This window comes from Pyrus communis, chromosome 6 (assembly GCF_041283825.1).
Source record: "Pyrus communis isolate YQ-2024b chromosome 6, ASM4128382v1, whole genome shotgun sequence".
Classification (NCBI taxonomy): domain Eukaryota; kingdom Viridiplantae; phylum Streptophyta; class Magnoliopsida; order Rosales; family Rosaceae; genus Pyrus; species Pyrus communis.
This window is the reverse complement of record NC_142570.1, coordinates 6870870-6898335: the sequence shown is the minus strand read 5'-3', so window position 1 is coordinate 6898335 and position 27466 is coordinate 6870870. Positions and strand designations below refer to the sequence as shown.

Sequence of the window (27466 nt, the reverse complement as noted above, 5' to 3'; positions counted from 1 at the left end):
AACGGTTCTAATCGTGAAAAGTAAAAGCAATACTCCGTCATGTTGCCATACCAACTTAACAATGTGGTGGTATCCGCGGTAAGATTTTTGGGATATGACGCCAAAAGTATACGTCCTCGAAATGAACAATACTACTAACCAACTCTACGACACGAACTAAAAGGTCTTCACAGTTTCGTCGACACTCATAACAATCTAACAGTGAGATATCATCCCGTATTTCGATTCTAATGTCTACCTATGGAAGTGATCGAGAGGTGGTTAGTCAAAGGGTTTTCGTTTACTTAGATAAGTGATAGGGTAAAAACAACAATCATGAGTTTACCGTCCTATTACAAAGCTTATTCCTAAGCTTCCACGATCCTAATTTATTCGGCTCAAGCGAAGTAGTTCATTGATCCTAGGAGGATTTGATGATTGCTTTTCGGATTTCTACAACTCCCAGGATATGACAACTTACATTCGCAAGCTTATTCTCACCCATTTAATAAGTACAACTACGAAAGCAAAAATCTGGGAATAGTGTTGATTGAAAAATCCCATGTTAGAAAAAGACCTTGCTTAAGATCTACTTTCAAAAAGACTTCATCGACAGTCGATCTTCCTCCTAAAGATCCAACATGAACATAAGTATGCTTGAAGATATTAGTGCTAATAGGGACCAAAAAAAATAATTATCCCTCAGATGATCTTCCGCGAAATGTTACTAAGAAATCAAGACTAACTAAGATTTCCAATCTCTAAAGGATCAATACTAACGGCTGTAGGACAATGATAGAATTATTTGGTAATATCTCTGGCGATACATGATTATCAAAACATTTACTTAGGCCATCAACTTGCCTCACTTTTATACCTTTCCTCCACAAGGAAAATCTTCGTTTTAATTCTAAGGACAAACGCCAAAATGATTTTATAAAATGTCGTCAAGACCACAAAATTGTCCAAAACTGAAGAAAAGTTAACATATTTTTCCGTAATCGACGAGGCGGTAAAGTTTGAGCATTAGACACAAAATCAAGAATGCTCACATCAAGCGTGTGATGAACACAATACTGCCCAACTTATGCTCTGATACCAAACTGGCACACCCCGATCCAGAAAGTCCACTTAGACCCTGAATCGAGCTGTGCTGGCCGACACCTGGAAGGTGACGAAGCCATAAAATGTGATAGAGTGTAGAAAAATGTGAATAATTTGAACCTAAAAATTTTTAATACCAGAGTGCGTTGAAAGCGGGAGCGAACCCATTTCACGCACGATGTCAGAGCATAAGTAAGGTACAAGAGTGTGGGTAAGAATCATACCCTCATAAATATCCATCAATACTAAGATTCGCCACAGATCCTTGTCGATACAAACTCAGCAGCTAAAACCTGGAGGGCACCAAACAGTGAGTAAGCAATAAAACCAAGCTTCCCAAAGTTATTACCTCTCTAAAAGTAATTCCCCTAAATGTAAAACCCGTATCGTTTTCCATAAGACAATACAACATATATACATATGTCCAAACCATACTCAGAAATGGCCAGAACCACGGTTTGCCATCAACTCCACCACGCAATAATAAGTAGGCTAAATGAACTTAATTAATACAAAATGATATATCAGTCGGAGTCATCTAATATGACATGTACAACTTATTCATATCTCATCAATCATGGCTAGCATATAAGTTGGAGTCACCTATAGTGACCTATACGACTTATTCATATCTCATCAATCATTGCTAGCATATAAGTCAGAGTCACCTATATTGACCTGTACGACTTATTCATATCTCATCAATCATGGCTAGCATATAGCTCAATAAGTATACCTGCACACGAGTCGGAACCACCTAAAGTGGTCTGTACGACAAAACTAGGTGTAAATAAATACGCTCAAGTGCTACGATCACGTGAAGACTGTGCGAATAATCGCGGGTCACCTACGAGTCGGAACCACCTAAAGTGGTATGTACGACAGGACTGTGCACCTACCTTGGATCCAAGGTGAGCGTAAGGTGCGGAAGGTGAACATCACGTGAAGGACTGTGCCTTGGCCACGGGCGGGAACACTAACACCGGGGTGCAGGTTTATGAGTTATATTATATCTCAACACAATCATACTCACTAACATCACTAACATCAACGTGTACTCACCTGAGGCTTACCTGGGCGTCCGCGGCGTCATTTAGTACTTCAAAGCATTCACAATAGTCAGGTCCAGGTAATATCCATATGAATATGCCATGATGCAATCTAAACCCAAACATTTCATGATATTCCCAAAATATATATAATATGGCGTAACATGTACAATCAATAACACCCTACTCCCAAACTATTTACTTTTGAGGGTAATCATTAGTGATAAGCCCAATTAGACCCTAGTTACATTAACTATCATACTTACCTTTCCTTACTTCAATTTCTTGATTCTTTACGCATTGATTTATGATCAACATTTAATCACCAAATCATAAAGCTAAATCTCACAATTCCTAACAATGTCCCTCACATTGCTCAATTCACTAAACAAGGCTATTGTCTCAATTATTTAATCTCATTTATTATATGGCTGCATCTAACGTCTTGTTAGACTGCCTACGTACCCTAAACAGAGATCAAGCTATTCGTAGTTCGAAATGATTAATTGTAGGTAACAAGGATAAATCACTATAGAAGTGCTTGTGGAACTATCAATTATATGCATATGAAAGAAAAAGGCCCACTCACCTGGAGTCCATGCTATGATTATCTTGCACGCACATCGAGACATCAGGATCTATTGTCGCCTGCCACGAAGTCCAAAAGTGGACGGAAGATGGTCAATTTTTCCCACAAAGCCGGCGGGTGCCTAAAACTTCCCTACATCGATTCGTCGTCTACAATGGTCCAACGGGGTCAAGGTTGGTTGGGTTTTGCTTCTGGGATGATGGGCTACAAAGCCCAAGTGGTGGCATCAGTCATCGCTTTGCCGATTTGCCGGAAAATCGAAAAGGGTGGCCGGAGCACTATTGATTTTCGTCAACTTTCGTGGCCTCAAACCGCCACATACCATGGTTAATCAAGGTGGTTCTTGGGTGGGTTTTGTAGAGGGGAATGAGAGCTTCAAGATAGTGGTGGTAGCATCAAAAAACTCCACCGGAGTTGGCCGGAATCGGCCTTGGAAAATGGGAACTTCTGGTGGGTGTGGGTGGACGGGAAAGCCACTTCCCTTCTTTTCTTTTTTTTTTCTTTTTTTTTTTTTCTTTTCTTTCTTTCCTCATTTCTGATTTGGCTTCACCCCACAAAGTGGGGATTTAATTTAATTAACACTAAACCTTGAATAACCAATTTCGAACGTCCATAACTATACCGTTATAATCCGGACTCACAAACGGCTTTCGCATATACGTTCGTACCAACGAGTACTACGAGGATATGCTAAAAGAATAAGTCCCACATCTCTAAGTCGATGGTCAATGGAAGTCAAAGTCCTTACCTTTAGGGCAATTTCGTAAATTCACGCTTTTGAAATAAAATAAAAACGTAAAATTTGGAACGGGTTGTCACAAATTAAGGAAGAGAATATGTAGTCTCCTTTTTTTTTTTTTCAAAAAATAGGAATTAGTTGTGGGTCTTACACCACATCGAACTTTAACATCTGAACCATCTATTTTTTAAGATGCACCTCAAATCATTCTTGCAAAATACTAGTCAAATCGAAAATATTTGAAACATCTAATTGAGTACAAAAACATTGACGAACACTATATTCTAAGAAACAGTGAAATTTCATCATGACAATTAAACAAACAAATGGTTTCGTATTAAATTGAATTTTTGCAAGAATGATCTATGAATAAAGACTTACAAAATAAACGGTTCGGATCGTTGAAGCAGGGCTAGTCCTGAGAATTTGATGGGCTCTAGGCGAGCTTTAGAAGTGGGGCCCTAGAATTCTCGAACCCCCGACTCTTTGTACATTGATATGTAGAAAAAATAATTCATTAATACATGAAAAAATGTATTTCTACATCATATACCATTAAAAATTAATATCAAAAGAAGAAAGATATACAAACATGAGATAATACACGTCTTGCATTTTTAGACACGAATGTACTAGTTAAGTTTACATAATCTAAATTGTTATTAGATTAGGCTTTCTAGTTATATTTGAAAAACAATACTTGTTTGGGGAGTCTTCAGCAGGGCTATTTGAAAATGCTTGTCTGGGAAGTCTTTACTAGCGTGGCCTTTTGATTAGAAAAAAAAAAAAAGGATGCTTCCACCATGTTTTGAACAAGAGACGGTAACCAAATAAATGCCTTCTTTTCCACTACGCCACCAAGTTTTTTGTGATGTTCTTCTTACTTTAAGAGTTTTTATATACTAATACATACATATATAAAAAAATAAATTAATAAACTGGGGGCCTCCAGAAGTCGAGGGCCCTAGGTGGTTGCCTTACTCGGCTACCCTCAGGGCCAGCCCTACGTTGATGAAGTTCAATTTGGAGTGGGTCCCACAATGAATACATTATTTGTTAACCCTAAGGGATCTTATACTGTGATGATGTTATTTGTCCAACAAGTTTTTGCATCGTAGTAAGTGATTCTTTTTAGCAAATAATTCGCACAAGTTTGGAAGGGAACCTTTTTTTTCCTTTATCTTTCTTTGTTTTTTGCCCTAATGAACAGGTAAGGAATTAACTTGGTTGCTTTCACGTGGTAACCATCATGTTGCTAACATGAAAATGTTGTTCGACGGCCGGATTCGAACATGGATGCCCATGCAAGAAAAGGGAAGCCGCACTTATTAAAAATGTAGTAGTAGCATTCTTTGTTCCACACTATACAATCACCAATTAAATTGTGCAATACAAAAACACAATGTGGGTGCACGAAAGGAACCCACGTGGATAAAGGAGTCTGTTAGGGTTTTTAGAGCCGACAACAAGAGAGGATCTTAACTTCTAATGTAGCCTAATATGTTATGTTATCAAACTGTCAACAAAAAAAAAATGTGGTGCATGAAAAAAACCACGTGGATATGATAGTAGATTAGAGCGTTTAGAGCCGACAATGACAATGAGAAAGGTCGTAAAAGTTACTGTTCAATCTAATATGTTATATGATCAAACTGTCAATATAAGAATGTGGAATGAATGAAAGAAATCCATGTGGATAAAGGAGTAGGTTATGATTTTAAGGCCAACAAATTAAAGAGGTCATAAGTCACATCCATACTAGTTTTTTTAATTATGTGATCAAATTGTTAATAGAAAACAAGGTTTTAAATTATGCTAGGTGCTAGTTGAACGGTACATAGATTATATATAGATTATAAAATATTAAAACATATTAAAAACATGGAGAACGAGCATATAACGAGTTGTCATCCAAATATTCAACAAGTCTCTTACATTTTATTAAGAAAACAAATGCTAAATGAAAGTTGTTGATTTTCTGTTTAAGTGAAAGTTGCGACCTAGACGGGTGCTTAGACGGGCTAGGCGGGGGCCTCGGCAGGCTAAGCGGATGTCTAGGCATCATTTCTTAATTTTCAAACGCCTAATGATTAATCAGGGCGGTAACCAGTTGTCTAGCGCCTAGGCAGCGACTTTTAGAACAATGAGAAAAAGATAATGTGGAGAATGGAAAAGAAAATCATGTAGGGGTTTGGAGCTGACAACGAGAGAAGTTGTAAGTTATTAAGTTACTATGCAGTGTAATATGTTACGTTATCAAACTGTTAACACTCTCGATCGATCATCCGAATAAAATATAAAGAGTGGGAAAAGTAGAAAATGGGGGTGGCCAAGTGAGTGAAGAAATGATGATGAGAAAGGAAGGAGTTTGGGTTGGAGAGAGAGAGAGAGAGAGAGAGAGAGAGAGAGAGAGAGAGGGGCATTTAGCATTTAGGTTAAGAGAGGGAGGGGGAGACAAGAACAGATTGGCACAGCTGTAGAAAGGGTCCCATTACATGAAGCGAAGGGGCAAGAACGTGCGCGGCGTTTCTCCAGGATTTCAGAAACCCCTAACTGCCTGGCATCTAATCCACCCCATCACCATGCCCCCGATCACTGCACATGCAACTTGCTTCTTCACCTCCTTCCCTCCCTTTCTTTCTTTTTCTCCCCCATTTTTTATTTTTATTTTAACCACTCATGGTTTTCTCTTTTTTTAATAATTCTCACTCGTTATTACGGTCGGGTGGTTTTCATTTTCACTTGTAAGTGAGAGATCTTAGGTTTAAATTTTCAATACTAAATTAGATTGCTCATGTAGCTTAACCAAACTTTTTCTCCTTTTAGTATAAAATATATTGGTATGCTAAAAAAATGAATAAATAAATCCCATGCACACTCTCTCTCTCTCCCCTACTCTTTCTCTCTCTAGGGTTTTTTTTTCTTACATATTGATCGATCTTACTTCTCACCTCTGAGCTGGACCCTAACATGCTCGCCTCCTCCCGTCCCATCTTCTTCTTGTTTTTACACTGGCCAACCCTCAGACAAACAATGGTGTTTTGCTTTATTCTTGGATAAAAAATAAATAAATTTGTGTGCTATTTGACCAAAATAAATTATGTGTGACAAGTGTTTGATATACTTACTAATTTGGAATAAAGAAATCATGGATCGGAGAAGGGAAAAAAGAATGAGAATGAAATCAACTTGCCGCCTCTACTTGATATGATTTTTGATTTGGTTGTGGTTCAATATCCTAGTGGATTGGATGTTGGGTTTTTACTTATGCGTTTCGAGTTCGAAACTTCCCCTCTTTTAAATTAATGTAATAATTTCGAACTCTCCACCATCCCTTTAATAATAATAAAATTTAAAAAAAAATCAGTATTAAATTACAAATTTTGAGATAGTAGGGAATTGAAATAATTCAAATATCCATATTTTAGTAAGAGTAAATTGTAGCAATGGTCCTTCAACTTTAATTAAATTGGAGCAATGGTCCCTCAACTGGTCCTTCAACTTTAATTAAATTGGAGCAATGGTCCCTCAACTAAAAATTCATTACCATTGATCCCTCAATCCATCAAAATGTGTAGCTATGGTTATTTTCATCAACTTCGTCAAAATTTTGTCAAAATAAGTTATGTTGGAAAGACCATTGCTACAAGTGGGGTCCCTCAACTCATCAAAACGTGTAGCTATGGTCCTTTTTGTCAACTTCGTCAGAATTTTGTCAAAACGAGTTATGTTGGAAGGATCATTGCTACAATTGGGTTAAAGTTGATGGATCATTTCTCCAGTTGGATTAAAGTTGCGGAACCAATGGTAATGGATTTTTAGTCGAGGGACCATAGTTGCACATTTTGATGAGTTGAGGGACCAATGATAATAAAATTTTAGTTGAGGGACCATTGCTCCAATAGAATTAAGGTTAAGGGACCATTGCCACAATTTACTCTTTTAGTAAAGGAAACTATTTAGTAAAATAGGTATTTAGAAGAGGAAAATAGTTATGTAAATTAGTAATATTCACAGGGAACGTTCTCTTGCTTACCATAAAAACCAATATAACTCTTGGATTTCTCGTTTAAGAGCGAAATCTCACCCATTTACGAGTGTGTTGCCGCATGAACAGCTTTACGAGTGTGTCATTTTTTTCGTTTCCGGCTTGCAAAGGGAACCAAACCTAGGGTTGGCGGCCCTAAGCGGGAGGGGCAATTGTCGAAAGTGATACATGAGAGATAGCGAAAAAAGTTAATCCCCCAAGTGAAAGATACAAAACGTTTAGGCCACTTCAAAAGCCAGTTTTGGGCCTACTATCCCACCATACCTCAACCTGGGCCCCTTATCTTAACTCACCTCAATTTGGGCCCTACAATCCCAATCCACCACAATCAATTTCGTTTTACGTCTACCTCAAATTCATTACATCATTTCGTAAGCCGGCACGATTGGAAAGTGATTTTCACACACCGATTTCTTTCATGCACACTGTTGTTTATTTCTAGCCTTTGAATTGAATCAATTAAAGGAGAATACGTGAACATAAATAAACAATAGTGTGCAGAAGAAGAAGAGGGTATGCAAGGAACTACGGATATCGTTCTATAAACTTTTAAACTTAATTTCCCTTAATCAAAGAGATCCATGAAGGCAATAACAAAACTGATGCTTAAGAATGCTTAACATGCTTACTATGGATGATCTGTTAACATCTTTTGTCAAATAATATCCATTCAACTTACAGTTACACTACAAGTACAGAACAAAACAAGGAAAGATTAACAGAAGCTCGCAACACTAATTCGATAAACTCGTACTAGTTTTGAATAACTAACTACAGCTAAAATCTCACCTAATCAGCTACTAGATGGTTGAATCTTAATTTATGATTAGATTTATACCTTCTGAACAAAATCGAAGGCAAAGAATGTACTCCCCGAGCCGAAGTTTTGCATGCTTGTCTTCAACTGTTATTGTACAATGAAGCACTCTCATATCTGCAAGCATAGGTTTTCAATTTGCTAGAGGTCAGCCGAACTGATAACAGCAAGTGATGCTCATATCTGAAATCCGGATCGATTCAGATTCTACCCCGCAACCACCATTCAAGAAATAGTTATTTAGTATCAGTAATGGAGCCGAAAGGGTCCTTTACCACACTGTCCCATTGTTAAACTGACAACTGCCTCACTTGTTTGGTTCAGTTTGCAACATAACCGACGGGGTACCTGTGGAAAGAGATTATTCAGTACATCACAAAAACTAGAGCAGGCAAGTCAGAAATCAGTTTCATTGCATATGGCAAAAGTAGCTGAGTAAGGAAACTCACCAAATGCCATTTCTTGGTGGGCGGATAGCCCAAAACTTGAATTTTTTGCAGATTGCGCAAAAGTCGAAACTGGGAAAAGCAGAAAACCTTTCTCTTGAATTCATCTTCTGCTGGGCTCCGCATATATGACCCCAATGTAGCATTCCCTTGTTTCCTAACATCTTTCAAGAAGAATAAAATAGGCTTCTTACAAATAGATCTATAAGGGTCTTTGGTATCAAAATCGAATTCATTCCTTTGACTTATCCCATTCCAAGCAGAGTAAGTCTGCTCTGAGCGCTCAAGGTCACGGGGAAGCACAATGTTTGGGAATACTTGAACCACATACCCCAGTGAGACTGAAAATGTGAGACGGCGTCGATGATCATAGCAAATGGACCGCTGCAAAAAGCTGGTAGGTTGGAGTCTCATTGCCTGTGTGAAAAGCTTCAAACTTTGCAGAGAGGTAGAGCCGGGATAAAAAGGGTCAACAGCTTCAACATGGTGAATGGACACAAATGGTGCTATAGGATGCGAAGATAAAAGACCGTGCGCATTACCCCTAATGTCACACTGCCACACCAAACAACCCCATTTCACTAATAAAGCAATGCTCTGTACAACAGAAAGATATATACCACACTCATGTATGTATATCCGAAACAATGCTAGAACAAAACCCATTTCACCAATTAAGCAATGCTCACCGAAACAGAATGATCCAAACATTCATACATATAAGTGTATTTTGTTTGTAGAACTAGTAGCTAATATCACACTGCCACAACAAACCTATGCCACATATTAACCAATACTCTGTTTTTGATAATGCGATACTCTAACAACTCTAATCTACAGCGAGGGAGATTCGAACTAAGGTGCAACATGGCGGGCACACTGCTTCCGAACCAACTGGCCTAATACATGTGCAATTATGCAATGCTCTTTAAATTAGAAAAATATGTGTGTATATCTGAATTTACCTGATGGAAGCCAGGTTCTCTGGTTAATGGAATCCCAAGTTCAGTAATGCAGGCATGGAGGCGATCATCACTCCCGTAGAGCTTCGGGTACCTCTCGAGACACTGGTCCTGCATTTCGGACAGGGCTTCCGCCAGAGGGTGGCTAATTGCAATGCCGCCGCCACCAAACGCCATGGAGTGGCTGAAATAAGTGTTGGCAGAATGACTCTCCGACGGGCTTCCCACATAAACCATCTCCGACGAGTCGTACTTACCCAGCACGGCGACGAGGTTATCGACGTTGATGATGGTGTCATCGTCGGCGAGAACAAACCACCGGACATTGGGGAGGCCGAGGCGGAAGCACTCGGAGACTATTCGGGCGATTCGTAGCCCCGATGGGTGACCTGTCGGGTTGGTGTACCGAAACCGCGAGGTGTCCTCGGATACCATCATCGGCGGCAAGGACCGATCGACGTCGTTTTCAGGTAGCTTCTCTTCCAGCCAGACGTGGCCGCGCATGTCGTCCTGGCGCCACCAGAGCCGGACGTACTCTTTCCGCTGCTTCCAGAGTTGGGCCGACCCTGCAATGCCGAAAACGATGTCGTTTACAGTGAGCTCCTCGGAGTGTCCGCTGTGTCGGGAAACAGTACGGCTTTGGGAGCGGGTGAAGGACTGGGGAGCGGGGAGGGAGTGCGAAGTGGCGGAGAAAACAAGGGAGAGCCAGGCGGTGGTGGAGATCAAGAGGGCCGCGACGGCGATGACGGCGGTGGCCACGTGGCTCTGACGGTAACGGCGGTTTTTTGGTGATCTGGGATTGCCGTTGTTGGGGTTTGTTGTTGGCGTCGTCGTCATCGTCCCCAATGTTCATTTCTGTGCGCCGATGGCCACCTCATCAAAACCCCTAAATAACAATTTATCGATTTCGGATTCGGATTCGGATTCGGGACCTTTTCAGATTTGGGCGTGCGAAGAGGGAGAGTGTGGGGTTTTAGGATTTATTGGTTTTAATTTCTGTAATTATTTAATATTTATTTTGTAATATAAATTTTGAAGCTTTGAATTCTTTAACGGCCAGTGGGAACGCAGCAAAATGCACGCGTAAAATATTTGGAAAAAAAAGAGACGTTGGGTGGTGGTGGTTGTTGGTTATGAAAAGGCGGACAATCATGGCCGTATGTGTGGGCTGTGGGTTGGGAATCAGAACACGTGTGCGGCGTGTGGCGACGGGAGAAAGCTCTGATTAAATTGAAATACGCCACGTAGCAGGGATGTCAGGGGTAGTTCAGACCGTTAATGTTTTCCTGCTGCGTAGGGAATCCTTTGATTCTTTTCCTTTGGTTTAAGGTTAATCAGATCAAAAACAGGTTAGCCGGGCAGCCGGGCAGCCGGGCAGCCGCGCGGAATATCAACGTCTATGTCAACCGTTATTTGACAGGAATGAGGATCCTCGCCACAAGGCAAATAATAGTTTAATTGTCAATACAAAATAGAAATACATCTATGCTGAAGTGGTCATCTGTTTAAGACAACAACAGTTTTGCCAAGTCTTTTGAAAACAAAATAGTCTTCTTCTCCCTTGTTAATCATTTGCAGAAAAGACACACTCTAGTCCGCTACATCACTATTCTCCTCCACCACATGTATAAACTTAAGTAAGTGGTCCTCCTAAGTGGTCCTCACAGCCACATATCTAGGCTTTTGGGTGGTCTTGGGATCATCTGGATCACTTAATGCATCTGCCACTGGTTGTATAAACAAAATTATACACTAAACTTGTGCACCAAAAGATGCATAAAACCGGGTTGACTTTAGAACAACGTAAAGTATCAATGTGTGACCTTCGCAAGGTTGCTTGTATCACCGAGTGAAGGTAACATGTAAATAGATAGAGATAGGGAAGCAAACTCTAAGTTGGCCTACGTCAAAGAAGTTCTCATTAATAATGTAAAGTTTACAAGATACAATGGTTAAGGCATAATCATCATTATTGAATTATAATAATGTCATATAAATTGTGGGATTATGATCTCATTTTATAGTTGAGGAGAGTCATGTTTCGATTGCGGTGGATGTGAGACTTTAGGAGCTTTATTCGGGTGTAGACATGTTTCATTTTGTAGTTAGTCTCTTGATTGGAGAGGAACTCATGCGCTTCGGCATAGTGCCTCAAACATGAACCCTTCAGTAAGTCTTCGAAATTATAAAATTGATAGGTGCTCAGTAGTTTTGGGATTGGTGAAGTATGATATAAACAGTGCTCCCCCAAGTTCCTAAGTGATGAAAGCTTCTTAGTTGGAGACTTGAAAAATCCAAGTCACTTAGTAATCACGAAACTTCCGAGTACCAAAGTATAGTAGCATATAATGGGAATCCCTCCAAGTCTCTAAGCGAGAAAAATGGTCCAATAAGATGTCTTAATTTTTTCAGTCATTGAAGGAACAAAGAGTTCAAAAATTCTCTCTTCATTTCCTTGCACATACTTCAGCCCTAGTATATATGTATATATGTATATATATTTCTTTTATTGAGCACAAGTATATATATTTCATTTGTTAAGCCCAATTCTTTATTATATCAAGCCCATCAGCACTTTGCTTTGCATGTGTTCTACGGGGAAGAGATCCCCTCCGGATCTCTTCCACCAAAAAACCCACCAATTAATTAATTTGAGCATTTAAAATTTGATCTAGCGATTAAAATTATTATAACTTTTAAAGGACCCCCTTGTTTGTAGTCGTTGAATCAAATTTCAAGAGTCCGGGATTAATTGATTGGTAGGCTTTGGTGGGAGAGATCCGGAGGGGATCTCTTCCCGTGCTCTTCATTAATGTTGGAGAAAAGGTTGGTATTATCTATACGAGTAATGTTAGGGAAACTAAATTTGTAAACACAATTTACAAACTAAATTATGTGTCACGAATAAAAAATGAGCATATTTATCAATGCTTAAGTAATAATTCAATTATCAATTTCTATGTCATATAGTTTACTAAAATTTATCTACAAATTTATTCTTCATAACATTACTCTTCTCTCTACAATAAAATGACGCATTTGCAACTAAATTATGTATATATATTCTTTTTTATTGAGCCCAAGTATATACATTTCTTTTGTCAAGCCCAATTCTTTATTATATCAACCCCATCAGCACTTTGCCTTGCATGTGTTGTACATTAATGTTGGAGAAAAGGTTGGTATTCTCTCTACGAGTAATACTAGTGAGATTAAATTTGTAGATAAAATTTACAAATTAAATTATATGTCACCAATATGTACGTTTATTAACTTCCATATCATTTAATTTACTAAAATTTATCTACAAATTTAATCTCTTTAATATTACTCTTCTCTCTACAATAGAAGGACGAGTTCGCAACTCTCTAGATTGAAATAATTTACACCCAAGAACCCTGAAGTTGTAAATTCAACGGTTGATTATTAATCGACAACAGTAATTCAAAGCTAACTACATGAACTCTTCGAATTTTGCTTGCTTGATTTATCGCCAAGTGCAAAAACATTATCAATAACGAATCGACTAAATTGATTGGCCAAACAGGGATCGTACAAATGAATTCGAAATCCCCAAATCGAAACCCTAACCCTAAAATTTTCCCCATCCCGTTTTTATTAAAAGCTTACTAAAAAATATAAAGAAAAAAAAAAATCATACCGAACTTTAACGATCCGAACCGTCTATTTTTCAAGCTGCACCTCATAGACCAGTCTTGCAAAATATTAGTTAAATCAGAAATGTTTAAGACATCTATTTGAGTTCAAATAAATTAACGAATACTTTGTTATATAAGAAGCAATGAAATTTTACTTTGATAATTAAATAGGCAAATGATTTTGGATTGAATTGAATTTTTGCAAAGATGATCTATGAATTGAGACTTACAAAATAAACAGTTCAGATCGTTAAAATTCGATGTAGAGTGGAGCCCACACATAATCCCTATTTTTTGAAAAAAATAAGAATCCATTTGCATAAAGGGCCTCTGTGTGTGTAGACACTAATTCTTTTTTTGCACTCCTTGGGCATCAGCCTTTTGTTTGCTTACTTGTATGCTAATTCTTCAGTATCAAGTCACCACACAAACGCATGATTGTACCTAGTTTTTCCCCACAAGGCATCAACAGAATGACAGGTCCTGAGTACCATAACCAAGCAAAGCAAAGCAAGTGTTTTTAGATCTCACCCATCAATATCTCAAATCAATGATGGGTTATGGCACCTAAATGGGCAACAGAATCGGACTCATTAGCTTTTCAATATATTCAAAAAAAAAAATCTCGTAAGCTCCTTCGACGTAATACGCTTTGTCCTAATTAATGAGCTTTCCCAATTCAGGAACCTGAAGAACACTTCCAAGTTATAGATGTCTTTGGGTGTCCTTGTAAGAGTTGAACTTCCCTTCAACTGTAATGCCACGGCGTGCCAGTATCCAAAGTTAAATTCTTGGTCGTGCGTGATTGGCCGGTGCTGTACACTCAAGATTCATAAAGGCAAGTTCCTGTTGCTTCTCGGTTTTTAACGCTTGGCAGAAAAGGGTAAATGAATCTTTTAGCTCCATGTCGAGCTTGTTCACTTCCACATCCAGAACTCAGTACCAAAATATGAGGGGTCAGTGGGTCACATCAGCCTACATTCACAGATGCAACTACTTTTCGAATAGCTGTAAGTATACAGTGATCTTGAACTTTGAGTTGTCGATTGTCCCTGAAAAGTTAATTAAGCTGATTTCCACCTAAAAAGCAGCTTGAACTTTTGAGATGTCCCCTCTTATTCGAATCCTAGCTTTACTATTGTCGCCACCACAACCTTTGCCATGACCACGCGTACCAACCACCATTGTCGATGCGACGATGCCATGACACCTACCATCACTCTCATTACCACCACCACTAAAGCATTTTGATAGAGATTTTTCCACACATGCAAACGGGTTTAAAACTTTTATATTACTTGTAAGAATGATAAGGTTGTTGTAGTATAAATGATTATCGCAAGGTCGTTTTCCACAGGGATTATTAAATAATTCAAAACAAATCAAATTTCAATTAATTATTATAAAGCAGAAAGTTGAGATGATTGGTTTTATAACCTACTTAAATTAAAACGAATTTAATTAATAAAAATAAACTAATCTGCAATATTAAAGATGAAGGGAAAAGAAAACTGTTTTGGAAAAATCAAATTAAGAAAGCACTAGGATTCCACCATCACCTAGCAATCCTATGTATTTTTACCAATTACTTATGATCTACACATGCCACTTTGAATGTAACATCCCACATCGCCCAGGGGAGTGATCCTTAAATGTATATTCTCATCCTTACCTAGCACGAGGCCTTTTGGGAGTTCACTGGCTTCGGGTTCCGTAGGAACTCTGAAGTTAAGCGAGAAGGGGGCTAGAGCAATCCCATGATGGGTGACCCACTGGGAAGTTGCTCGTGAGTTCCAAAAAACAAAACCGTGAGGGAATGGTAAGCCCAAAGCGGACAATATCGTGCTACGGTAGTGGAGCGGGCCCGGGAAGTGATCCGCCCCGGGCCGGGATGTGACATTGAAGGTTAGGTTTTCCTAATTTATATTCTACTTGGAACCTCTAACATAGAACGTATATCTAACATGCAACCCGTCCGTACGTTCGGATCAAATTTGAACATGAAAGACTCATTATGCTTTATGAAAACCCTTTGAAAAACCATGCAACCCTTAAGATGTGGTGTTCATCTTAAATGAAATTACAATTATTAATCACAAGAAGCCAGCACCAATTTCAAGGAACATTCTGACCAAAACTGCATCAAATTACTTTTCTAAAGATCCTAATGGTGATCAGGTATTAAGACAATTAGATAGTTTTAATCACGGTGATTAATAATTCAAAGTATGCATACAATCAATCATAAGCAATTAAATAAAAATCACATATTCATGCTAAGACTTAAGACTTCGCCCTAGCAAAACGAATTAGTTACGCATATTCATAATTGAAATCATAGAAAATATTATTAAGAGAAGGATTGAAAACACCTTAAAGTAGAAAATCTCCAAGAACCCTAGCAAAGTTGTTTTGTCTCCAAAGTTTCATAAAAGTCAGCGTAAAAAAAACTAAGAACAGGCAAGCAATATATTTTCTGAGCCCTCACAAACCCTAATACATAGGTCCTTTATTCCAACTAGGAAACTAAATAATAATAAAATATCTTAGAAAATAAAATCCTAATTAAACTAGGAGAATCTGCCAAGTAACTGTTCGGCCACGTTTTAGCCTCAAACATCCTCCAAATCCAGCCCATGATAGCTTGTTTTGAAGATCAGGACATTCTGAACACATCTCCAGAAGGCCATAAACACATCTGAGGTCATCTTGGACTCTAAAAAGGCAATTCAAGCCCAAAACGTCATTATTCCAGCACTGCACATCACTCATTTATTTTATCGTCAGAAAATAACCGCTTGGTGGAAAAATCTGATATTTTGATACGATCAAGCTAAGTGACTCACGAACATCCTCCAACTAGAATTACTCCAAAATTCGTCCATTTGACCATGTTTTGCTCCAGAAAAAGTCGAAAGTCCTATATTAAAAATACAATTTAAAGTATCAAAATTCTTCCAAAATATTAACCAAAGTATACTAAAAATAGGGTAAAATATATAATATACTCATCAAATTTCTTTGTCAAGTATTAGGCTACCACCTTTAACTGGTTAAGATTAACCAAGAAACCTCTTTTAAATAATGATTTTGCCGTTATTTTTAGTTTTTTTTATATATTTATATATTTTTTATTTTTTATTTTATACAAATAATAGCGTTAATGGGTTAAGTTGTTAAATGTTATAGGGGAGGGGGAAGGAGGGGAGGGGAATCGATGGGGATCAAAACTGCACTAGGATGCATATATATTATATCTTTTCATCGCACTACAATAAAGCGTCATTTGCCTGTTTTCGCAGTGTTTCAATTTATGAAAGCTGTTGGGTCAAGTTAGCCCAATAATTCATAAATGGATTAGGGTTTAATTAGGCCAAGTTAGAAAGGCTCATGCTAGCGATCAAATCTAAGAACTTATTCGATCATTTAGAGCAATTCCACCCATTGTCAAAGCGCAATGGTAAGGGCTTGTGAATTGCCCTTTAACCTCAATAATGTCCTCCAACGGCCCAAAAATTAGAAGGAAAGTGGTGCGGCAAGGATCTGCCGAGGAATCTACCGCTACCTACCGAGACGGGCACAACAGATCGACAAGGATCTGTCGAGGAATCTGGAACAATCCAGCCACTAGCTGCTGCCGAACCTACAACCCCCTCTATCTCAAACTCGATAACGCCACCCAATGTGTCTTATTTGAATATCCCTAAGGTAAGTACTATTGATGCTTGTGTAACTAATCTCAATAATACTGTGGGTGTATATAAGTTGCCGCCAAGGTAAAATTGTGGTGTTCCTCCTGACAGGTTTTCTCCTGAAGGAAAAGTGAGGTATCCAATAACAAATTATGTGTCATGCAAGAATCTTGCACCGGAATGTGAAGCATGGGTGAATAATGTGGAAGCAATCCAAGTACCAACCCAAGTGGAGGAAGCCTTGGAAGGATCCTAAATGAGCTGTTGCAATGGATGAAGAAATGATGGCACTACATAAAAATGATACGTGGGAGGTAATAGAACTGCCAAAGGGAAAAAAACCGGTTTGGTGTAGATGGGTCTTTACAATTAAGTACAAGGTCGATGGATCAATAGACAGGTATAAAGTAAGGTTAGTAGCAAAAAGTTATACTCAAACGTATGGTGTTGATTACCAGGAAACTTTTTCACCAGTAGCCAAGATGAATACGGTACGTGTTTTTATTTCTTTAGCTGCAAATTTGAATTGGCCACTTAAACAGTTTGATGTAAAAAATGTTTTCTTCATAAGCATTTGGAAGAAGAAGTATTTATGGATTTTCCTCCGGGGTATAATGCCGGAGGGAAAACCGTATGTAGGTTACGAAAGTCACTTTATGGGCTGAAGCAATCACCACGTGCGTGGTTTGATAGATTTACTCAAGTTATGAGGAGGATTGGATATTACCAAAGTTACTCTGACCATACATTGTTTGTAAAACGGAGGAGTGGTAAAGTGACAGCCTTAATTATTTATGTGGATGACATGATAATAATAGGTGATGAAGAGATGATGAAACTAGAACAGAGCCTTGCAGCTGAATTTGAGATGAAGAATTTGAGAGATTTAAAATATTTCCTTGGAGTATAAGTAGCTTGTTCGTCTAGAGGTATCTTCTTGTCTCAACGGAAATATGTTTTGGAATTATTAAAGGAGACAAGCATGCTTGGATGTAAACTTGTGGACACTCCTATTACAGAGAAGCATTATTTGGGAATTTATCCCGATGAAAAACCGGTTAACAAAGGTAAATATTAGAGACTGGTATGGAGACTAATTTATTTGTCTCACACTCGTCCGGATATTGCTTATGCAATGAGTATGGTTAGTCGATTTATTTACTCAACGAGTGTGGATCATATGACGACAGTGATGATAATTTTGGCATATTTAAAGTCTACCCCGGGAAAGGGGATTTTGTAAAAGCACCATGGACATATGAGGATTGAGGGATTTACTAATGTTGATTGTGCAGGTGATGTGACTGACAGACGATCTACGTTTAAGTATTTTACATTCGTTGGAGGTAATTTAGTTACTTGGCGAAGCAAGAAATAGAAAGTGGTGTCACAATCTTCTCCCGAGGCTGAGCATAAGGGTATGGCACATGGTGTGTGTGAGGTCCTTTGGCTACTAAAGTTGCTTTGGGGTCTTGGTTTTAAACAAGAGGAGGCGATGAATTTGTATTGTGATAGCAAGTTAGTGAAAGAGATAGCTGAGAATCCAGTGCAGCATGATAGGACAAGGCATGTGGAGGTTGATCGACATTTCATTAAAGAGAAGCTCAAAAAAAAAAAAAAAAGATTGTATCAATTCCATTTGTGAATTCAGAAGAGCAACTTGCGGATGTTCTTACTCATGATGTGTGTAGTAGAAGTTTTGATGACTCGCTTATCAAGTTGAGCATGTGTAATATCTATGCACCAACTTGAGAGGCAGTATTGCGTGAGTTAGTATGTAGAAAGGGAATGTAAATATTGTGTAATTATTACAGTCATGTTTTAGGTATGTTATATTTGTGTCCTTTATTGTTCTTACTTATGTAACAAGGATTGTATGTACTTATTTTGAGAATTATGGAATACATGAGTATTAAGCTGTAAAATTCTATTTTATTACTTGCTAGGTGTCATCGCCCTTGCCCCTTCCCAACGGGTGGAATTACTCTTACAAATCAATTGTTTATTAACAACGAAGCTAAACGCCAGTCACTGGAAGGTATACAAGATGGAAAAGCTTTTCGTCAAAATATACTGGACCGAGAAATGCATTATAATTATAATTAGCCAATTCATCAGACATAAAGTTTATCGCGTGACCTCTTCTTTGTTTTGAAAAAGAACTCTGGCACGTTAAAAATTAATAAATTGAGGTCGTTTTATAATTATTTAGTTTTTTATTTTTTATTTTTAAAGTTTTGAGTTTTTAATTTTTGGTTTTCAAAAAAAGTGAAAATGAGGTTATATAACTGTCAAACAACTCCTTTGATTTTTATTTTTTTAGTTTTTATTTTTATTTTTTTAACTAAAAGCTGAAAGTAATTACCAAACGAGGTTTTTATTTTCAATTTTTATAAATAATGAACACTGAAAACGAAATGATTATCAAACAATTCCAAATTATACATATGAGATTCATTTTATCTAAGTACGTATTTATAATCGTATCTTATTATCTTAATGAAAATAATCTATTTATCTAAGTATTCATGTCCCCTCCTCTGATAATCAAGGGATGGGTTAGGAAGTTGCTTTAGTTCGTGGTTACATTATCACCATCAAACCCTAAAATTTATAATATAACATGCTTAAAATGATTAGGACACATACGACATAAACGCTATATAAATACATACACAACCTCTAACTATCACAATACCAATACATTGTATTGGTGTCGGGATGTAATCGGTAGCTAGAGATTCATGAAAACGACGCCGTGCCTGCAGCATCTTGTGATTTAAACCCAAAATAATTAAAGTCAGACTAATTGTGATTTTGTGTATCTGGTTCGTCTAATTAGCAAATCGGAATGGACGTGAAGGGAAGGATTAATTATGCAGTTGGTACGTATTTAGTTTCTCCACGGGTGATGATATGATAATATAATATGATAAATGAATAATATCAATGTTTTGAAGAAAATTTCCAAGAGCCAGTCACCAATGACTCAATGAGTATGCAATGGTTGCAGGCCACATTAATAAAAAACAAAATAAAAAAAAATGAAGTAGAATTGGCATGCCAATATTAGGTTAGACCGCATGAGCAACTGAACGTGTGAATTCATTGAAAGTTGTTATGTACGTGTAAATGATTGTTGTCGTTGATAAAATAAATTAAGTTAGAGTGCATGATTAGGCTTTTAAACCATGAGATCAAACAAGCATGAGTGATTGTCTATAGATTTTAAGGAAAACTAATGAAAAGAGTTTGAAAACTTTCAGTTTTAACGATAAGGACAAAATAAAGAGTAAAGTGAATAGTACTATAATTGACTTTTTAGTGTAAAAATGTAGTTTTTCGTTAAAGTGAACAGTACCGGGAGTTTTTCGTTAAAGTTACTTAGATTTATACACGTATGTGTGTCTAGTTGTTGATCGTGAAGTATATTAGGTTAAACACGCATAGTCGACTACGTCTAGCCCAATTTAAATGATTGTTCGTCGTTCATAAAAAGTAAATTAAGTTAAGAGTGCATGATTAGGTTTTTAAACCATAAGATCAAACAAGCATGAGTGATTGTCTATAGATTTTATAAATGTACATGTGTTTAGTTGTTGATCGTTAAGTATATTAAGTTAAACTCACATAGTCGACTGCGTCTAGCACAATGTAAATGATTGTTTGTCGTTGATAAAATGTATATTAAGTTAGAGTACATGATTAGGTTTTTAAACCATTAGATCAAACAAGCACAGGTGATTGTCTATAGATTATATACACATACGTGTGTCTAGTTGTTGATTGTTAAGTATATCAAGTTAAACACATATAGTCGATTGTGTCTAGGACAATGTAAATGATTGTCTGTCATTGATAAAATGTAAATTAAGTTAGAGTGCATGATTAGGTTTTTAAGCCATTAGATCAAACAAGCACGAGTGATTCTGCATAGATTTTATACACGTACGTGTGTCTAGTTGTTGATCGTTAAGTATATTAGGTTAAACGCACATACTCAACTTTAAGTTTTAGTTAAGTCATCGTCTAACAAATATTTATCATTGCTCAACAAATAAACCATACATTTAATAAATGATTGTTATATATGATAAATTAGTAACATAAGAGAATTTCTCTTTTTTATTTTTTATTTTTTAAGGGGATTAGCTAGTGGTGAAGGCCCGGTAGTCTACTTTTCCAAGGGCTGGGGAAGGGGGGGCGCATGAAGACTCACAAATACATTTCAGCTATCATTTGATCACCATCATGTAATTCACTAACGTCAAAAATTAATTCAAGACCAACCATGTAAAATACGAATCTAAAATTCTCCCAAACAAGTGAACACTCCGCGGTGGTTCATCTGTCCTGTTTCATGTACAAAGAATTGTGCATACACTTCTCGTTTCCTTTGCTTAGGGAATGAAGTGGATGACGTGCCACAAGAATGTCAAATATTCATGCTATTTTTCTTATTAAAATGAAGTCCCGACTTGTCCTTATGGTTGATTATATTTGACCCAATTATTCAAAATTTCTTGTGATCATCATTCACTAAGCTTTTATTCAGCGCGCAAGCCACTTGTGCATAATTGAAAATTTAAAAAGCCACGTGATATTATTATTCTGATGAGTGATGGCTGTGTTTTCAATGTGATAATTAATTAATTTAAATGATACCTTAACTTTTGTCAACAGGATCCTCTTATCGTTTTAGTGAGGATCTTAGATATTCGTAAATCATGTTTGTTCATTATATATCATACGGTCAATTTTTGTCAAGTATTGTTTGTATTTAATTTAAAATAAAATATTTAAAGTGATTTCTAATCGTACGATGTTCGATAAATAGATACGATTTACAAATTTTCTGGATCCTCATAAAAAGAATTCGGCCAGGATCTGATTCTAACTTTTGAACCAATTTTGTGTGGACGATGTACTATGCAGAAAGATGTGAAGATAATCCTTTATCCAAGCTACTTTTTACCTAATGTGACATGAATGTGTGATTTAACTATGTTGTTTTTAAAAGGAACTGGCTCGTGGTCAATTCACAATAGTTTATTTTTTTTAGAGGTTTGAAAGACTCACAAGATCAGATTTAGCTTTGCATTTAACTTTTTTTTATTTGTTTGTTTTAGAAATGATTGATTGTTTGACAAAAAAATAAAATTCATCTTATTTTCCTCACCTTAATAATTAGCAAAATCAAAGTTGTACATAGAGACAATTTTGTTCTTTTTAAGAAAAAATTGTATGGTGGAAGTAATAATAAAAAATTGATGTTCATGATTATGATGCAATTGTCAAAAATTGATGTTCATGATTATTATGCAATTGTCCGATTTTATTATTTACCAAAATAAAATGTGTGATTTTATTTTATTTTTCAATTTTTGGATCAGTTGTCAATATATGATTTTAGGTGGACGCAATAAGGTGGAAAATGATGCATTTTAGTGTTTCTCTAAGGAAGAATCATTAGTATAAAGTTCGAATACGAAATTAGTTATATTTGCATTTGCATATTGATGATTTTTATAAGAAAAAATTAAAATAATTTCTAAACTAAAAATATGTTTTTATTGAAAACATATAGTTTTACACGCAAGCATTTTACCAGTGAAAAAAGAAAGAAAGAAGATGCATGCAAGTAATAAATTCGAGGACATCTGCAATTTAAAACCACAAGACTTACACGATGAATTTTTTATTTATAGATAATTAAATTATAGCTATTTTAGGTAAATTGATTAAGGATGTGGATTCAATGCATGCTTTTGACATATATTTTAACATTTATTACGTAGAGCTTATTTTATAATATATTTTAACAGTTTAAACTGTTTATGATACATCATTCATATAACATCTTGATAAAAAATTAGACAAATTCAAAATTAGTAGACATTCATTTGTAATGAACAATGTGGACGAGTATTTTCTACACAGAACATTGTATTTAATTCAACAGTTATATGGTTTCAAATTTATTTATTTTGACAAACATGAACATTGAGTTAAAATATAAAATATAAATGATTGAATCGCTGAAATCTTTTATGAGTGCAAAAAGAATATGTCAAAATATGTATCAAAGTGTGTATCCTTGAACAGTAAACGATAGCTATTTGAGAAATGTTAAGAGCAGCTCCAGCGGGAGCAACTGCTCGAGGGACAGGCTGCGGAACAGGGCCTGATTGCCAGAGGGAGGAAGTCCAGCGTTGGCTGGCGAGCGAGCCCGAGCAGGCTCGACCTCCAGGCTGGTGGATTCCTGCTAGCCAGAGCGCCCGAGGGCTGTCTGACGTGGGCTGACGTCATACGCCTACCGAGTGAATCAGAGGGCCACCAGACGATTGTACGACCTCCTGAACATCGTCGTCGTCGTCCTCTTCGCCCTCATCCGCGTCGTCGTCCTCGTCGGCGTCCTCCTCTTCTTCGTCTACGCTGTCGTCGGATTTGGACTCGAACTCGGACTGCGACTCGTACAGCTCCAATTGCTCGGCGGTCAAAGGCTTAACTTCTTTTTCCTCCACAACTTCCTCCGTAGCCTTCATCCTCTCAAAGCTCACACAAATTTGCAGAGAAAATCTCCTCTTTGTATTCTTGAGAAAATGAATTGGGATTGGATTTGGGAAAGTGAATGAGATAGAGGGAGGGAGGGACGAGAGAGGAGCTGCCAATTGGGATTGGATTGCAAATAAAATTATTTTATAAATAAATAAAATACTAATATTTTATTACCAATTACCGGGCCTATTCAAGTGCAACGGTGGAGATACAAAAGGTGATTACTGTTTATTAATGGTAATTACTGTTCATGAGGTTGATTAAATAGTGAATAGCCAGGGTGGAGGGCTCCCACGCTGGAAGTGCTCTAAAAGATTCTTAGAAATAGAACTTTCCACAAACCCTTTATCACTTCATGTTTTTCATCAATATTTTACTATATTAATATGAATTTTCGTTAAAATGTGAAGTAACAAAAAATTTATAAATATTCTTTAGATATTTTTGTTAGAATTAATCGACAGCTTTGAAATGTGGAAAAAGAGTAGGATGTCATAAAGTCCTCGCAAAACAAAACCGTGTGCAGACTGCAAAACTTCGAAAACCGTGTAAATATAAAGAACCGGCAAGTGGCAATCATATTATTTTGACTGGATCACATTATTAAATTCTGATAAGAATTAGAAAATACCATCGAATTAAACAATAAATCTTTAACAATAATACAATTTAAAAAAATAAAAATAAAATAAACAAACAAACAAACGCTTTGTGTGTGCACAAATTCCACTTTTTATTTGTCAACTCACTATTCATAGTTTTTTGGTTGATGGATCAATTTGTATTTATAAACGTTTCCGAATGACATGGCGCTTGTGAGTTTTTTTTTTTTTTAAATAAATATTCTCTTTATTTTGTGGCATATAACGCTCATAAACACACCAAAAATTTAATAAACTCAACAAAATTCCTATCCTAAGTCCCATAGTTGTCACAAAGTGTTGCAAATGCTTTTAGAAATGGGGTCGACATGTGATTTTTTTCATGAAATTTCATGATAAAAACTAATAAAAACAACCATGTGTTTCAGTGATGCGTATGTATCTAATAAATCAGTTAAACTTTATTTTACGAATAATTTAGAGGATATTTTAGAAAATTTCCTATTTTTAGTATTATGGATATTATTTCAACAAAAAAGAATTATGTGATATATTGATTTTTGTTTAGAACTTATGAATATTTTTTCAGTATAACAATATATTTTACACTAATAGGAGAGAAAGTTCGGCTAAGGCACACAATGAGCAATCTAATTTGATATCGAATTCATTATCAATGAGATTCGAATTTAAAACCTCTCACCTACAAATAAAGAAGAATATCATCAGACTGTAGGACTGAAATGGTTAGATATTATGATTCATGAACATTAATTGTTAGTAAGGAAATGGGAACCAAGGACTCTCTTTTTCTTTTCAATATTTTTTTTGGTCTTTTGCTTTTCAATTTATGAAATCTATAAATAAATAAATAAAGACTAAGATCTTGATTTTGATTGGGTGAGAGATCTAAATACGCTCTCTTTTTCCTTTTCGTTTTCAAATCTGTATGTGGGAAAGTAGGAATGAAGCTTGCCCATTTGTTTCATTTATGCCTAAATCGAGATCACCCCTGTCAGATTGTGCCTCCTTCCATGGCCGAATCTAACCTCGAAGAAGAAGACCAAGTTCTTCCACAAAGCCGACACGCTTACAATTTTGTCTGCTGTTACTCCTACTTCTTCACCTCCCTACTTTTGTTTTCCTCACTCTCTACTTTCTCCGAGGCTTCCCGCTCCATCCCAACAACCACCACCGCCACCCTTTCTCTCTCCTCCTTTTCCTCTCTCTCCTCCACCAACCCACCGTCAACCTTCCCTTCAAAACCATCTTCCCACGCCGACACCTCCAAAACCCTCGTCACATCTCTCACAATCTCCGCCGCCGCCGTCTTCCTCATCGTTTCAGTCATGGTGGTAATGAGATGCTTCGGATTCAGATCAAAACGCAAAGACAATGGAATCGTTGTGGAGAAGGACCATGTTGAAGAAAGCGGGGAGTTTAGCGTGAAGAAATTGAGTTGGGATTGGATAGAGAGATCTACTGATGGCTTCTCCAAGGTGATTGGAACTGGCGGGTTTAGTAATGTGTACTTGGCACGAAACCCGGGGCCTAATTCGGGCGATGGGTTCTGCTCAATTAAGATCCACAACGGCAGCGAGCGGCTGAGTCGGGTTTTTAAGCAAGAACTCGATATTCTCCTCCGCCTTGAGCACCACCGCATCGTCAAGCTTCTTGGCTACTCCGAAAACCAAGGTCTGTCCATAAACTAAGAACATAGTTAGGATTGTGCTTAACATGTTTTTTGACAGCTGAGCCAACGTTTCCGACTCTAGTTAAAAAAAAAAAAAAACAAAGGTTTCCAACTCGTAAAAGCATTTTCCCCGGAAGCACTTATCAGATACCTCTAAAAAAGCCTTTCAACTGTATTTTCATCAAGCAATTGGTTTTTAATAAAATTTTAACGTGTTTATAATAAAATTAATTCGAGTAAAATTGCTTAAAAGTAAAAGCATTTTCTAAAAAAGCAATCTCAAACGAATCATAAAATTTCGTTTTGCTATGTGTAATTGTTGTTAAAAATCTTAGTGATTACTCCTTTGAGAAAACTTGCTTGCTAAAGAAGCATCTAGTGTTTCTACCACTCAGCTACACTTCCAGCTTTTTTGTGTCAGATGCAGTTGGGTTGTAATACTGTACAGTTTTCTTGACATTAATTTGTGATTTGTTCTTATTTTCTTTGTGGGTTCAACTTCAATCCATATTTGTTCAAATAATAATGTTTTATATTTTTTCTTGTGAAACAGAGGAGGGTGCTCTGGTTTTCGAGTACGTCGCCAACGGAAATCTCCAAGAGAAGCTCCACGGCGGAGACGCCACCCCAGCACTGCCGTGGAAGAACCGAATGGCAATCGCCTTCCAAGTCGCACAAGCATTAGAATACCTGCACGAGAAATGCGCCCTCCAAATCGTTCACATGGACATCAAAGCCTCAAATATCTTACTCGACGAAAATCTCAACTGCAAGCTCTGCGATTTCGGATCAGCGAAGATGGGGTTTTCCTCAACCGTCCAACCGCCGTCGTCGATGAGAAATCAAGTCTTGACGATGATGGGCTCGCCGGGTTACACCGATCCGCACTACCTCCGAACCGGAATCGCTTCGAAGAAAAACGACGTGTACAGCTTCGGCGTTTTGATCTTGGAGCTCGTGACGGGAATGGAGGCGTTTTGCTCCGAGAAAGGGCAGTTCTTGACGACTTTGGTGGGGAGTAGGTTGAGAGACGGCGGTTGTGAGGCGGCGGAGTTGGTGGACCCGCGGCTGGGCGCGGCGGGGTTTGACCTCGAAGAGGCCAAGACCATGCTTGGTATTTCGGCAACGTGCTTGCGTCAGTCACCGACGCTGAGGCCTTCGGCTACTCAAATATTGGAAACCATTCAGGAGAAAGTATCGTCTGTTTCGTTTCTACAGTCACTATCTCATGACAAAGAAATCGTATATTAGTTGGTTGTTTGCTTGCTTCATTGATTGATCCCAGCCGTTGATTTGACGACTTGGTGAATTGATTGTATAGAGGAAATGTAAAAGAAAGTTGGTTTAATAAGGATTCTGAATCTCAGATGTAAACTTGGGAAGAGGATCCTCTCCGGGTAGGATCATCTTATCTTAGCTGTTTATCGTATATCGTGTGGTTAGTTTTTGTTAGGTACTATTTGTGTTTAATTTTAAATAAAAAAGTCAAATGATTTATGACCGCATGATGCACGATGAATGGTTAAGAT

The 27466-nt window shown here is 37.3% G+C and overlaps 1 protein-coding gene and 1 non-coding gene across 2 annotated transcripts; one reads left to right on the top strand and one right to left on the bottom strand.

The window, feature by feature from the left end:
- Positions 1 to 8316: 8316 nt before the first annotated feature.
- On the bottom strand, positions 8317 to 10805 carry LOC137711301 (uncharacterized). Its single transcript, XR_015963520.1, has 3 exons — positions 9737 to 10805; positions 8775 to 9326; positions 8317 to 8673 (listed from the first exon to the last, which is right to left on the bottom strand). It is a non-coding gene; the product is annotated as an uncharacterized LOC137711301 (transcript).
- A 14325-nt stretch (positions 10806 to 25130) lies between these two features.
- On the top strand, positions 25131 to 27442 carry LOC137710760 (putative receptor-like protein kinase At1g33260). The gene is made up of 2 exons (XM_068449884.2): positions 25131 to 25939; positions 26491 to 27442. The coding sequence occupies exons 1-2, from the start codon at positions 25210 to 25212 to the stop codon at positions 27186 to 27188; spliced, it is 1428 nt and encodes a 475-aa protein (XP_068305985.1). The 5' UTR covers positions 25131 to 25209; the 3' UTR covers positions 27189 to 27442.
- Positions 27443 to 27466: the final 24 nt, after the last annotated feature.

Bases quoted from the DNA above. Each gene is read 5' to 3' on its own strand.
- LOC137710760 (XM_068449884.2), top strand. From the start codon at position 25,210: ATGAAGCTTGCCCATTTGTTTCATTTATGCCTAAATCGAGATCACCCC. The intron at 25,940-26,490 runs GTCTGTCCATAA...CTTGTGAAACAG, and splicing joins TGGCTACTCCGAAAACCAAG to AGGAGGGTGCTCTGGTTTTC.